At 45.3% G+C, this 15,429-nt stretch overlaps 1 protein-coding gene across 3 annotated transcripts in view; it reads right to left on the reverse strand.

Moving 5' to 3' along the window:
• MTMR1 (myotubularin related protein 1) overlaps positions 1 to 15,071 on the reverse strand; it is a 60,066-nt gene extending 44,995 nt beyond the window's left edge. For all 3 annotated transcript variants that reach the window (XM_065916576.1, XM_065916578.1, XM_065916575.1), the window contains exons 1-2: positions 14,778 to 15,071; positions 8,922 to 9,027 (exon numbers count right to left, since the gene is read on the reverse strand). In XM_065916576.1, the coding sequence (XP_065772648.1) occupies positions 8,922 to 9,027; positions 14,778 to 14,935 (264 nt within the window). In that variant the 5' untranslated portion in view covers positions 14,936 to 15,071. The remainder of the gene's footprint in view (positions 1 to 8,921; positions 9,028 to 14,777) is intronic.
• Between the last annotated feature and the right edge of the window lie 358 nt (positions 15,072 to 15,429).

Here is a 15,429-nt window from a genome sequence, read left to right on the forward strand (position 1 = left end):
CTATAACATAAATCATATTACCAGAATTTTTAAATGATGACAAAAACTGAACATAAATTATAAAATCGTGGAAGAGTTTGGAAAGTTTCATTGTATAATGTGTGAATGATACCACTACTTCTTGACTTGTCAGTTTCAAACAGTAGCTAGTGACCTAGCTAGATGACGGAACATGCTTTCTCACACTACTCCCTCCCTCTTCCCAATCTGCTGATTGAAATTGCAATTTCTAGTCCTTTTATTGTCCTTCTGCAGCAGCTGCATCATTTAAAAAAAAATTCATGAAATGAGTTTTCGGTGACAGCCATTCTTCTAGGAACCTTGTATGTACTAACTCATTTTATTCTCGGAACAACCTTGTGAGATAAAAACTATCATGGGCCCATTTTCTGATGAGAAACCCATGGCACAGTTAAATAATCTGGCCAAGTTCAAGGTGTAGAGCAAGTACTTATTCCCAGATAGTCTGCTGCACCACCTCAGTGTGGTGCCACTGTAATTAATGCACAGGAACTAAAGCCATCCAATGTACCTCCACTCCCTCTTAACTCTCTCTAGGGTGGGTAAAGAAAGCAACAGTATGACCTCTTCCCTCACTTCTCCTTGCTCCCTTCAGACCTCCACTCCAGCATGTTTATTTTCACATTTGCTCTGAAACTGCAATTAATTTTGTAATGTTTTGTCTATAAAGAGATAATAACAATTGACAACTAAAAAACAGCACTACAAGCAGCATCCCTGGGCCTTACATGTGAACATGATTCTGATCAAAGGTAGAGAGCAGAGGTTTGAAGCAGGAGGCCTGCAGTCTCTCTCTGCGTGACCGCACCCAGCCTCAGTTTCTACACGTACAAAAGGAGAGGAATCTACGAATGGCTGTGAAGTCCTGACCAGTCCCCAAACCCTAGCAGCCACTTAGGCTTCCTTGGAAGAGTTCAAAAAACTCGGTGTGGGGGTGGGGGGCAGCAATCAGCACAGTGGTTAAAGCACAACTCAGGAGTCAAATCCTGCAACCAGCGCTGATGGCCCTCAAGACCTCAGGCAGCTGCACAGGCTGTATCATTTTTTTACATCATTTATCCTATAAGGAACTGGTAAACCTGTTTACCTGAGTTCTGTCAGTTGTTACAGCAAATGAACGAACTCAGGGAGGGAGTTGTGGGCACCCCCCAATTTGTAGCCAAGCCAAGCAGAAGTTCCAGGTAACCTGGGAACCCACTACCTGAAACTGGACAACTGAAGTGAGAAGTTTTGTGGGCTGAGCCCTTGACCTGTGGGGTCTGCACTAACTCCGGTGAGTATCACAACCAAATTGAATTGTAGAACACTCATCTGGCATGGGAGAATTTGCCAGTGTGGGAACAAACCCACACATCTGGTGTCACAAGTGTTCTAAGCGGGTGGGGATTCCGACCTAAGCTGACTGGTGTCAGTGCCATGCTCTTCATCTCTACACGGCCCCACCTAAACCTGTTCCCTTTCTGAGTTGGCTGACCAAGGGCCTCAAGGCTTCATGCCCAGAATGCTCTGTTCTGCCTGTCTGGCTCCTCCCACCACACCTTGTGTCCTTGTCTGTTGCAACACTCACCACAGTTCAACTTGTACTGTATTGTTTTGAGTCTCTCTCCTCTATTATGAATTCCATGCAGCCCAGCCCCTGTGCACATTAGGTACTCACGTCACATTTTTGGAAGTGGACCTGTGTTCAGCAATTACAATACACTCCTGTTGTACTCATTTTTACATATCATATACATTTTCATAGAGTAATAGCATACCATAAATGAGCACTGCATGCATTTCACACATATGCTGCCCTTTTTAATACATTAAACCTCCGCTATAACATCCACTTTACAGATGAGAACACTTGAGGCTCAGCAAGATAAAGTAACTTGTTGAGCAGCTAGTCAGGTACAGGGTGGGACTCAAGGCAAAGTGCCCAGACTCCAAATTTTATGACCTTTCTGATAAACCATATGATCCTAAGTCAAATAGCAGTTTTTTAATAAATGTGTTATCTTTGAGCCTATGCCTCTAAGAGTTTCTTTCCACAAAAAGACTGTAATAGTGGAGTAAAAACATTCTAATATCTTTATTTGCATAACTATATGCTTCATTTAAATAATACTTCTGATATATCATGAATTGTTGGAAATATTAATCAAAATTTATTCTACATGCAATATAGAGTCATTCAGCAGTCTAAAAAATCCTGATCTTTTAAAAATTTAATTTCTAACTTTGAGATAACTGTTGATTCATAAGCACTTGTAAGATTAAGAGAGATTCCATGTACCATGTCACCAAATTTTAATTGTATATTATAAAACTACAGAACAATACCAGAACCAGGGCCCTGACACTGACACAGCCAAGATGCAGAACAATTTTCTCATCACCTAACGTTGTTCTTTTATGGCCACATCCACTTCCCTCCCAGCCCTTTCCCTTGTCAGGCCCTGGCAACCACTAATCTGTTCTCCATTTCTATAATTTTGTCATTTGAAGACTGTTACACAAATGAAGGGCTTCCCTGAAATCTCGGATGGTAAAGAATCCACCTGCAATGCAGGAGAGCCAGGTTTGATCCCTGGGTCGGGAAGATCCCCTGGAGAAGGGAATGGAAACCCAATCCAGTATTCTTGCCTGGAGAATTCTATGAACAAAGGAGCCTGGCGGGCTACAGTCCATGGGGTCACAGAGTTGGACATGACTGAGCGGCTCAAACACTTTCACTACACAAATGAAATTATACAGCATGTGACCTTTGGGGAGTGGCATTTTTACTCTGTGTAATCCCCTCAAGATTCATTCAATTGTTTTCTCTGCCCTCTCTATTCTGCTGTTGAAACAATCCACTGAGGGTTTAGTGTTTTTCTTTCTTTTTTGTGTGTTTTTTGGGGGGTTGTTTTTTCATTATTGTATTTTTCAGTTTTAAATTTTCCATTTGGTTCTTATCTCATATTCCTTGTTGAAACTCCTATTTTTTGTCTCTCACTTTCTATGTTTTTATTGTTTCAAACATATCTGTAATTGTTTATTGAAGCAATTTTATGATGGCTTCTTTAAAATCTTTTTCACAGAATTCTAAAATCTGTCATCTCGGTTTCGGCATCTACTGATTCTCTTCACTCAGTTTGAGATCTTTCTGGCTCTTGGTATTATGAGTGATTTTCAATGGAAACCTGGCCATTTTGAGCATCATAAGAGTGTGGGTCTTACCTAACCCTTCTGTTGCAGCTGTTTCTCTGCCACTGCTCAAACAGGAGGTGGGTGGGGAGCAGTGCCTCATTACAGGTGGGCTGGGGTACAAGTTCAGTTTCCCCTCTCGGTCCCCACTGACATCAAAGGCCAGGGGTCTCCTAGTTATTTCTGGGTGGGGGTGAGAGTTCCAGGGTCCAGTTAGGCTTCTGCTGATACTTGCCCTGCTGGGAGTTGCAGGAGCACACGTGACTGATAGCACCGATACCACAGTGGGGGTGTGGCTTCCCAGCTGCTGGGTGGTGCTAAAAGTCCTGACTGTCCACCAGGCCTCCCAACACCACAGCTGCCATGCTTGGTGTGCCTCGTTGCAGCCTGGTGAGGGTGGAACCTAGGCTCCCCACTTGGCCTTGCTGGTGGGTGTGGGGCTGCAGCTTTTTCTATCGTGTTTGGCTGGAGCACAGTGGTTAGTGTCTAAAAGTTTTCTTTCTACTCAGTTGTCCCCTTCCTGTCCTTTGGAAAGAGAGACTAGGCTTTTGTTGTCTGCACCCATTGGCATTTCTGGGTTGCTAGCTTCTTTGGCAACAAGTCTGAGACACATGTGGTTAAAAAAAGAAAACAGGGACATTACCACCCCATTGTTCCCTGGGTCCTGAGGTCCCTAACCAGTCTGCCTCCTTCTTTCTACCTTTCAGGGCGTTCTTTTGTTTATCTTATAGATCATGTCCAGGGTATTTATTTATACTGAGAGTGCAAAATAAGAAAAAGTACATCTGCTCCATCTTTCCAGAAGCAGAAGCCCAAACCTTGATATTTTTAAGAAATAATTCTACCCACAAGTAATCCCGAGAGATAGGACAGTATTCTGCCATTACAGTGATTACAAACTGGAGGCCTGTTGCTCAAACAGGCAGGAACATGTTTGTTTTTATAATTAAATTGTTTCTAAGGGGACACACTGCAGTCTCCAGTTCTCCACAGCTCTCTCCCATGTCTGTTTAGCTTGTTAGCTCTCCCCTGTAGACATCTGTGTTTGCAAACTCTGATTTAATAAACAGATCATGAGGCCAAGCTATCAAAAGTGGATTATGCCCATGGATTAAAAATGATCATGCTCAAACTTCGCTCTTTCTAGACTTATACTCAGTTTAAGAAGTATTAACTAAGACAAAGCTCAAGCATAATGAAGCCTTCTCCACACACTGCATCCCACTTCCCTCCAAAGCCCTTCTGGAAATTTTTGTTTAGGATCCAGAATTTAGTCACTGTACTAACTTACTAAATGATTAAATTTAGTACAAGACCCTCTCCATTTTCTCCTTTTTCTTCAGAATATTTAAAGAAGAGATCTAGCTACTGTGTGTGTGGTGATGAGAGTAGCAGAAACAGGAGGGACAGAGGGGTGATGATGATGGTGGTGTTGGAGCCAGAGGAAAGAGAATGATCACATTAAAACTATGGTGTCCTAATTTCCTGAAGGCTGGCCAGAATCAAATCCTTTTGGACAAAACACAATTGAAGAATGTTCTAGAAAGAAAGGAATTTAGAGACTTTAAATCTAATCTAAACTCTTATCCTTACACAAAAGGAAAGTGATACTCAGAGGTTATACAAGGTTACAAAGCTAACCAGTACAGTCTGTATGGCTCCACCATGTTCCCTCTTCTTGACCTAGTTCTGCTTTGCAAACAATGGAAGCTCATCAACTTTGTCACTTCTGCTAACAGTTCCTAAAAATGTTTCATTACAATTTATGACTGTATTTTTTTCATCTAATCTTTGGAACATTACATTCAGATCTTGTTCTTAAATGTTTTGACAAATTCAAGGAAGAGATTTGTACTCTTTCTTAGCCTGTTAAAAATGGAAGCAACTGAGTTAGTAGTAGGGTGGGCAAAGAACACATTTTATTACACTTCTTCTAGTAGCCTTAATTATCAGGTAAATCTTCAAGATGACTTGGTATTAAGGCATACATTTATTAATTTAGTTAATCTGTAATTCACATAATAGCTATCTACTCTTTCAACAGGGACAATGTTCTCCAAACTTCTGGCATCTTATATACCATCTGTGCAAGTCTGGCTTGCTATACCTGCATGTCACCTGTAATACTAATATTAGTATTTATGTTGACTTTAAATCCACTCTTTTTTCATATTTTGCCTGGCTTTAAGCAATAATATCCATCTATTAAATCACAAGTCTGATGTGCCAGTTTTTCTACTGCACATTAAAATAATTATATAACTGTTAAAATATGTTCATGGGCATACCATCTTAACTCTTTTCATGTGATGCCAGTGTTATTCTTAGGTGATCTGATCACCTTGGGTGATCTGACCCTAAGCTGTCAATTTATGATATGGGAAAATAATAAAGCAACTGTACTTTAAAATCTAACATGAGTGCTAATTATTCAGGTTTGTAGGAATATACCAGAAATGTATGGTATCATCATCAATTTCAACAGATACAAACCTAGGGAAGCCAAACTTTTCACAATTTATTGTACACAAGAAATACATAAGATCCACTCTTCCCCACCCTCAGAAATTCTGATTCACTGAGTGGGATGTAGATCATGGAAACTGCATTTCTGCAGGCATCCCAGGGAACATCCAAGGGCCACATTTTGAAAAACGGTGAACAGGAAGGCAGGACAAAATTCTTAAAATCACTCTAGCGTTTCAATAGAATGACTTGGTTCAAATCCCAAGTCTAACTGCATGATACTAGTGTTATTTCTTAGTCATATACTAGTGTTATTTCTTAGTCATGTCTGACACTTTGCACTGGGCTCCTCTGTCCAGGGGATTTCCCAGGCAAGAATACTGGAGTAGGGTGCCATTTCCTTCTCCAGGGGATATTCCAGACCCAGGGATTAAACCCAGTCTCCTGCAATGAAGGCAGATTCTTTACCATCTGAGCCACCATGGAACTGAGTCACTTAATCTTTCTAAGCCTTGCTTTCCTCACCTGTTAAGCGATGATTATAATAAATGCCATCTCACTGGGTTGTCTTAAGAATTAAATGGATAATATGTCAAAAAAGTAAGACAAAACCAGAGCCTTACACAGGCTAGAAGGCTTACAAGGGTGAGGATGCTGAACTACTCTCAGCAGCTTCAACTGAGAACACAATCAGCATTCCAAATCAAGATGCAAGGGGCCTGCTCCAGAAAAACATCTGCTCCCATTTCACTACCGACATTGAGTCTAACCTATAATAAACTAACCCCCAAATTGAGTGCCTATTTCAAATAAGATATTTGCACAATACATAATCTCAAGTATTATTGACTGATGACTGCATGCTAAATCCTCAAGGAATTGTATCTAGGCCTTCAGGGCCAATGCCAGGCACAGCTCCCGTGCCAGAGGTGTCCCAAAGGCCTGTTTGGGATACCCTGATTTCAAGAACTACTTTATATACAGCATGTAAAATTATCTGTGGTTTAGAAACATTTTATGCTTTTATTATTTAAAAGAACTCTCTTCTTAAAGAAAACACAACAACTCCTGAATTATTAATTTAACACCAAATTTGCAGACTTGGCTACAGGACTAATCTAACAAAGACAGTGATTTAACAAAAAATGTTCTCACAATGCTGCTGCTGCTAAGTCTCTTCAGTCATATCTGACTCTGTGCGACCCCATAGATGGCAGCCCACCAGGCTCCTCTGTCCCTGGGATTCTCCAGGCAAGAATACTGGAGTGGGTTACTATTTCCTTCTCCAATGCATGCATGCATGCTAAGTCACTTCAGTCATGTTTGACTCAGTGCGACCCTATGGACAGCAGCCCACCAGGCTCCTCTGTCCAGGGGATTCTCTAGGCAAGAATACTAGAGTGGGTTGCCATTTCCTTCTCCAGCTCTCACAATAATTCATCTAAAATTTTAGCTACGATCTGATGTAGGTACTTAAAATTCAATTTTCAAAACATGGAAAAGCATTCTTTTTCTCTGAATACCATCTGTTAAACCATTCCAACATGAGCTAATTCTGCTATACAAAATTCATAAATAGACTAAAATTAAAAAAAAAACTTTAGTTGCTTCATGTTAAAGTATAGATTCAGTCTTATCTATTCATGTAGAGGTTAGATAGCTATCACATGGTCACCATTCTTTTCTAGAACCCACATAGCACTAACAACTATTCAACGATAAATGAAAACATTACAGGTAACTCATAACTGTCCATAAAGAAAAATCAGTCCATGGTCCGAGAGCCATTCTCTGCTTATCTGGGTCCTGGAGCCTCTCCCTCAATGGGGCAGTGTCTCAGTTATGGTGGGGGCAGGAGGGCACCTGGGACCGGTGGGTCAGGAGCTGGCCAGTGCCCAGCCACTCAGGCATAGGTGACGCAGCAAACACTTCTCCCACCTGGAAACAGCATATCTGCCCACCAGCTCTTGTGGAATAGGAGCCCCAGCTGCTCCTACGTGGGCAAACACAAAAACCAGACAGCAGGGAAACCTATCCAGAACTATACTGCCACTCTTTTGGCTGGGCATATTATCCAATCTCTATTCAGCCACAGCCATGCCTTCCTCTGGGAGGCGTAATAGATAGTATCCAGTGGCTTGGATGAAGTAAGTTCAACACCATAGCCAAATCTCAATTACACATCCCCTGGAGTCAGTTTCTGCACTTGTTACAGGGCAAGCTGAAGAGGAAGTGAGGTGAGAGCCCTTCAACAAGGACAGCTATTAAGAATGACTTAAGATCGTTATCACAGCTCTTGAACTCCTTGTAAGATTTGATGCCTGGCAAGGGCCATGATTTTGAGAGCAGTTGACCCAGGGTACTAAAATGTAATTCGTCCATACTTGTGAAAATCTATTCTCTCTTACCAGTGGGCAAAAATGACTATAATAAACTGAAACCTCAATTCAAGCAAACTCTACCACTGAAATTAAACATGGTTTCACTGAATGTACCTGTTAATAGTTTCTTGACATTAAAACAAAGTTAGTCTTTAGCCTTAATAAAGATGGAGCACACAAGCATTTTATTTGTTAATTGATTCAACAAAATTTTATTGAGCACCTGTTATGTTCCAGGATCGTGCTGGGGGAGCAGTGGTGAGAAAAAGAGCCCCAGTTTCTGCTGACAAGGAGCTTATCACTCTTAACTTTAGAATAAGCAGGGAATCCAACTTTTAAAATAAACAAGAAGAGATTTCTCAATTCAATAAGGACTAAAAAATGAGGCTACCCATACAATATTCTTGAGATTTTACAAGTTTTTTTTTTTGCATTCCAGTATCACATATTAATGCTGAAAACCCACAGGTAGTACATAAATACAGAAACAAACTGTGAAGTTAGAGAAATCCTATCAGATGTTTTCTGAAATTCAGAATACTAACAAAGAAAATTATAGGCATTTATTATAATCAAATCTAAAAATATAATACATAATAAAATACATAATAAGATAATAAAATGGAACTGGATTTTCAAAAGAATGATCATAATCAAAAGTCAACTTTTCCTCTTGGTTATAAAACTATGATCACATATACCTGATCCTGGTAAAAATGTCTCTTCTAAAGTTCAGATTTAACAACAGAGGACATTTCACCCTTGTTCCCAAGCAAATGGCCAGTGAGCATCAGGGGGCCAAAGTCTTATCTGAATTAAATTTGCAAAGCTTCTTGGCTACTCGGTATATTGAAAATGAATTAAGGACTCAATTCTGCTTACCTTGTAATCTCTGGATACATTTTCTGATGTCACTGAACCTGAAATCTGACTAGAAATTGTAGCAGCTATAAGCTGTTTACACCATTCAACATGTGATCCTGTAGGACTAAAAGAAATAGTGCAATTAAAATATTTTAAGACATAGGCTCTGAGTGAGAAAAATGAGCACGGACTAGGGATATATGTACACTTCCTTTTTAGAAAACAAACTTCAATTAGGTTATTTGCTTACCTTTACATTTACTATAAGAACTGAAATACTGACTGACAACCAAGAAGTAAGAATAGGTTCCAGGGTGATTTGAAATAAACCAACTAATTTATTTTAAGGTTAAGGTTCTAGACCTCAGACAGCTAAGCATGTTATTTTCTAGCCTTTAATGAAATATTACTCAGTTACAACTACACAGAGTGAATATTCTCAGTGTAAGTAGAAAATTAATTCTAAAGTGAAATATTTATCTTACAGCATATGCTCTTCAAAAATGCAATCAATTTCATGTTGGTAGCTTTAAATCTATAAAATGATGTAATTTCAAGTGAATCAAAGTGACTCTTAATGGAGCAAAGCTGATTGTAGGATTTTAAAAAGAACAGACTAGAGAAGTTATGTCCTATGTGTAGTAATAATGCAACCTTACATTTCTGTAAGTGCTTTGACAACTTACAAAAGGCTCTACCAGTCCATTATTATATCAGAGCCTGACAACCACAAGTGATAAGAAGGCAGAGCAGGGACTAAATGACAGGTTTCTGAGATGAGAAAATTGAGGTGCAGAAGTGACAAGGCCCATCAGAAAGTGGTAGGCCTGCCTCCAACTCCACTGGGGCTGTCCTTCCAGGATGCAGTATCACCAGTAATGACCAACTCATGGAGCCAGAAGGCAAAAACCCAGGCCAGTGCCACGGATGCTCACCACTGCCTTATACAAGAATACAACAATGCAGAGAAAATGGCATCTCCCACTTGCGTGCTGCTCTCAAGTGTTCAACACATTTCTGCACATGGCCTCACTCAAGCCTCATAGTGACCTGCCTTACAGAGGAGAAAACTAAGGCTCTAGTGTTTGACCAAGGTCCCATGGTTGGTAAGTGGTCAGGCTCTTCTCACCTGACTTAAAGGACCATGTCAGCAATCTAGGCACAGAGGGAATTAAAAATGGCCCCCAGAAGGCAGTCTCCTGTCTCAACTCACGAAAGCACTGAAGAAATCAAGTTAAAGGGCATAAGATACTTATGAGAGTTTACCTCGCAGGTAGCTTTCACTGTGAAGAATGTTTCAGACCCTTTGAAAATCTCATCACTAATGAAATCCACACTCGTGTATTGGAAGGACAGAAAAACCTGGAATCCCTAGGCAGTGTGTAAAATAACCTAAATAGTAAAATAAAGACACTTGACATGCTCTACCAGTGATCTAAATTACATTCTCTGACCAAGACAGCCCAGTGGTTGTCTGTGGGGCTGGAAATATAAGTCAGAATATTCACTGAATGGGCAGACATGCCTATCATACTCTAGGAGCCTATTTACCACAATTAATAACTTAAGAGGAAGGAGGAGGGGAAAGGGAGAGAGATTGGTTTCCTTTTAAAGGCTAAGTCACCTTTATTGCCTGGTCCTATCACACTTCTCTTGGCATGCTGCACTTTTTTCCATCAGCACCCACCCCTGATAGCAAATCTAACAGTAGGAACCTGCCTGTTCACCCACCACGGGGGTGGGAGGGCTGCTGTTACCCTCTGCCAAGCATCCTCTCCCCTTCCTTCTGATAAGGATGCCTCTGAGAACTGTAGGAAATTGTCCCTCCCCATTTCATCAGGAGGAAGGGGACACTTCCCTTCCCACCCCCACTTGGAGGGGAGTAACCCAGGTCGCCAGGCCAATCCCAAGCTTTCCCATTGGATCAGAGGTGTTCCCAGCCCCAGTGCTGCTGGAGGCCATTCCCAGCCCCAGTGCTGCTGGAGGCCATTTCCACCCCACCACCTTGAGGAACCCATAGAGATAAAGAGTAAGATAAGAAAAAAAAAAAAAAAAAAAAAAAAAAAACAGAGATGGGGAGCCCCAACCACAGTGCTTGCAACTCTGGCTGTAAACATGCCCGTGACCACCATTCCCCCTGTCTGCAGCAGTGATGGAGCCAAGACATTTCCTTCCCGGCTGGAGCTAGAATGATTTGTGGTTTTTGTACCTGCAACCAGAAGCATCCTGGCTAACAGAGTTATGAACAGTGTGGTATGGTGGACTAGTAGACAGGAAGCCTGGATCCGGGTCCTGTTTCTGTCACCAGCTTGAGCAAGCCACATCCTCTTGCAGGCCCACAGCTTTGTTAGCATTTAGAGAAGCACAGTATTCAGAAGAGAGAGGAGGGCCCACAGTCCACAGCTGAGCCACACCTGCAGAGCCAGGGTCTACCCTGGGTACGAGGACAGGACTGAGAGGCCACGTTTCCTCTCCTGTCTCTGCTCTTTGCTCAGTGCAATCTCCCTGCACACTCCTGGTGACAACAGTCACCTGCAGCCTGGGGGTCCCCAGCTTTGTTTCTCCAGCCTGGATGCTCTCAATCCAGAGGCCCAGGATCCCATGGGACAGCTCCACTAGTCAGTCCCAGAAACCCTGCCGACTCCATGTGTCTAAACCAGCCTCAGTCACCCAGCGTGCAACCTGTTCCTCCACCCTCATGTTTCGTAAGTCAGGGAAAAGCAGAACCTCACCCAGGGACCTCAGACTCCAAAGCTGACATTTACCTTGGGGCCCATACACCTTTTTGCTCTCACATCTGAATGCTCAAGTCTTGTCACTCTGACCTGCTAAGTATCATGAGAAGGCACCTTGCCCACTCCTATTTCAACTCCCTTTTCCAGACAGACACCCATCATTTGTCCGGGTTCCCCTGCCTCATGAATTTAAGCTCCACCTCTAAGCCAGTGACTCCCAAATTCAGGTCTCCAACCCAGACACCACCCCTGAACTCCAGGCCTAAACAAACCAACTGCCTCTTTGACATCTGTTCTGGGACATCCAACTGACATCTCATTGCTGTTCTATCCAGAGCAAGCGCCTGCTAACTTCCTAACCCTGTTCCACTTAGAGGCTTCTCCATCTCGACCACACTGTCTTCCACAAGCTGAAGACACTGGAACCGTTCTCGATTCTCCCCCTTTCCTAGCCAACTGCCAACCTGCAGCAAACCCTGCTGGCTCTACCCTGCAGATGTCCTTCAGATGATATCTTAAGCCTGACCGCTTCTCCCTTCCTTCAGCCCACGGCTCCACTCGCGGCCACCATCCTCTCTCATTCTGACTGCAACAGCCTCCCACCTGCTAGACTCTCTGATTCAACTCCTTCCCCTTCCAGTCTGTCATCCGCACAGCAGCCGTGGAGAGCTTACTGAAATCTACACCAGGTGTCGTCCCTCCTCTGCTTCACGCCACCCACTCCACCGTCTGTGGCCCCTGTGATCTGACTTTGTCCTCTGCTGCGTCCCCCCAGCACCCTCTGTGCTGGTGACACAGCTCTCCAAGTTGACCCTTGAACACAGGGCTCAGCCGAGAATGCTGTCGCCCGGCTACGTGCATGACTAGACCCCTCTTCAGGGGTGCTACTGAAATGCCACTTCTCTCTGAAAGGCTTTCCCTGACCACCCTACACAACACTCCCAGCACTGCCCAGAGTGCACACCCCAGCCACTTCCTATCCTTCCCGGGTGATTCTTGTCCCCCCGCACCTATCACCATCTAACACGGAACACATGTGACTTGGTCTTTGGTTTCTCTCTCCCACTAAAGATGACCCGCGAGGGCAGGGATTTGTCTGTGTGTGCTCCTAGCTGTATCCTTAGGCCTAGCACAGTGCCAGACACAGAGCAGGCTCTCGTATTCACAGCATAAATGACTGAGAGAGGAGCATTTCCAGAACCTACTTAACCTAACTCAATGAGACCACCCTGCCTCCAGTCCCTTCACAACACTACTGCATGGCACTTGTTCTCAAATGCAGAGGCCATCCTGTAGCTTCCCTGATGGAACTCCTCTTGTGACCCCCGTAACTAGGTGACCATATAATTCCTTTTTCCAAACCAGGACACCAGTGTGAGTTGCAGAAGGACACTACTGATAATCTCACTGGCCCAACCAGTACCCTGTACCATCTGGGGCCAAAGAGACCACACAGTCCACCCTACTTGTAGCTAGGGTGGTTATTAAAAAATGCAGAATTTCAGGCTCTACCCAGGAGGTGGCGGATCAGATTTAGGGTGGGACCTAAGAGTCTGCATTTGAATCAAGCACTAGAGGTGATTCTGACTCGGACTCTACAGAGCTGTTGGAGAAGCACTGGCCTGGAAGACAAAGGCATGGCTCCTTGGAAGGCACACAGGCCCCACCAGGATCCAGTCCCTGCCTTCCCACAGGCCTTTACTACCCGTTCTCCACATCCAACATCCAGCCAGGATGACACACGTCCCACTCCAGTGGCCAAACAGTGCACCCTGTCCGTCCCTACCACTATAAACGAAGTGAATACCCCATCTCTGGATACCATAGTGCAGTGGATCACAACTGAAGTGGTAGAGCCTTTTTGAAAAATTCTAACACCTAGGCCTCACCCAAACCTCCTGAATGAGAAGCCTCAGAAGGGGGGTCTGGCCACCTGGAGGTCTTAAATAGCTTCTCGGATGATTCCCATGCACCCGGCATCCAGAGCGATTCCAAGTGCACCTCCACCCTGGCACTTATCACATTTGGTTTCAATGGCTGTTTTATTTGTATTCTCCACTAGATGTTAAGCCAGAGTGCAAAAGCTGTCTGCCATTATTCTCTGATTCTCCAAGCACTCATACATCATAGAATATCTACAGATAGTGCAACCCTGACCATTCCACACACTATCTTAGCTGTGATTAGTTTTCAGAGAAGCTGACCACTTGGGTAATGACTTTATTAAAATGTATTGTAATTACACAAAAGGAGTGTTTCTTGCTGTTCCTATGCCTTTGGAAACTCCCAAAAGTTTAGCTCACTGGAGTGACTAAGGCAGGAACCAACATCTAAAACTGTCCTAGGGGCTTTAGGACCGGGATGCCTAACTGCACCCTAGTGTCAGCGAAATGCCCAAGATGAGGGAAAGCTACATACTCCAGGAGAGGGGGTCACTCAACTCTTGTTCTCAGAGGGTCAGGGTGGCCCTCCCACTTAGATCTGGTCGGTTTATGCTTCTAACTGCTTGATCTTAGTTCTCTGGCTGCCTAAGAAGCAGTGGGCTTACGTGTTTGTGAGAACAATGAACTGGTCCCTTCAAAGTGTGAGGAACTGAAAGTAAACGCTGATGTGTTCTTGCATTAGGAGCAGTTTGGAAGTTTTCCATCGAAATGAGGGTATCTTTGCCTCCATCTGTACCAGCTCGGACACCCGCGGGGTTCCGCCCCCAGTACCCCCTCCCAATCCCCACATCAAAGCCCCCAAGCAGCGGCGGCGGGATTTGGATCTTGAGATCACTCGAGGCAAGGTCATGCGAAAAAAGGTGCACCGTGATGAAACTGCCTCCCAACGATTTGTGGCGGGGGTACCGGCCGCCGAGGCGGCTCTCAGGTGCAGTAGGAGGCGGCCTGGGACGCGGTTTGACAGCTGCGAAGCCCCTCGGGGTGCGGGGAAGCTCCGGCGAGCGGCGAAAACGAACCAGGTGCGGGACCAGCGACCAGCCAGGGGTTCGCGGGGCTCCGGAGGGGACGGGGAGGGGAGACGGGAGGCGGACGCCCCGGCTCGGCCTCAGGCCGGCGCGCGGGGAAGGGGCGGCCGGGCCTCGCGCGGGGCCCTCGGGGGTCGGGGCGCGGGGTGGGGGCGGCCGGGCCCCGCTTACCTGTCCAGAGTCTCCACGCTTGGCTGCCGGGAGCCGACGGCGGGGCCCCCCGCGACCCGAGGGGGCCTCCTGCCGCCCGCCGGTCCCGGGCCCAGGCCCCCGCCGCTCTCGCAGCCAGCCGCCGCCGCCGCTGCCGCCGCTGCCGCCGGCCTGTCCATGGCGCGTCGAGTCCGCCGCCGCGGGGAAGCCGCAATCAGGAGGGGAGCGGCGCCCCGGAAGGTCCGGCCGCTCGCCTCCGGCGGCCCCGATCTGCCGCCCGCCCGGCTCAGACGGCCGCCGCCATTAGCTGTCACCTGGCGCCCCGCGTTACCCACAAGGCCGCGCGCGTGGGGGTGGGGGGCGGGGAGGGCGGTGCGCGACCCGGAGCCGGGTCCCCAGCCCGCTCCCCTCAGCCCCGCCGGAGCCCCACCTGGGCCACCGGCCCGCCAGCCGGCGGGGTGAGGCCCGGGCGACCTGGACACGTCCCAAGCCACTTGGGGTCGAGATCGACCCACGACTTAGGCAGAACGTGCTTTGCTCGGGAAACTCCTAGATGGGCTATAGCGATGCAGGGTTAAAGAAGAAAAAAAAGTTTAGAGCAATTCAAGTATTCAGTACGATTTGTTTTCCATCCGTTTTCCTTCCTTAGAAAAGTTTTGCGGTGGGAGAAGCC

The sequence above is a fragment of the Muntiacus reevesi genome, chromosome X, assembly GCF_963930625.1.
Source record: "Muntiacus reevesi chromosome X, mMunRee1.1, whole genome shotgun sequence".
Taxonomy (NCBI): Eukaryota; Metazoa; Chordata; class Mammalia; order Artiodactyla; family Cervidae; genus Muntiacus; species Muntiacus reevesi.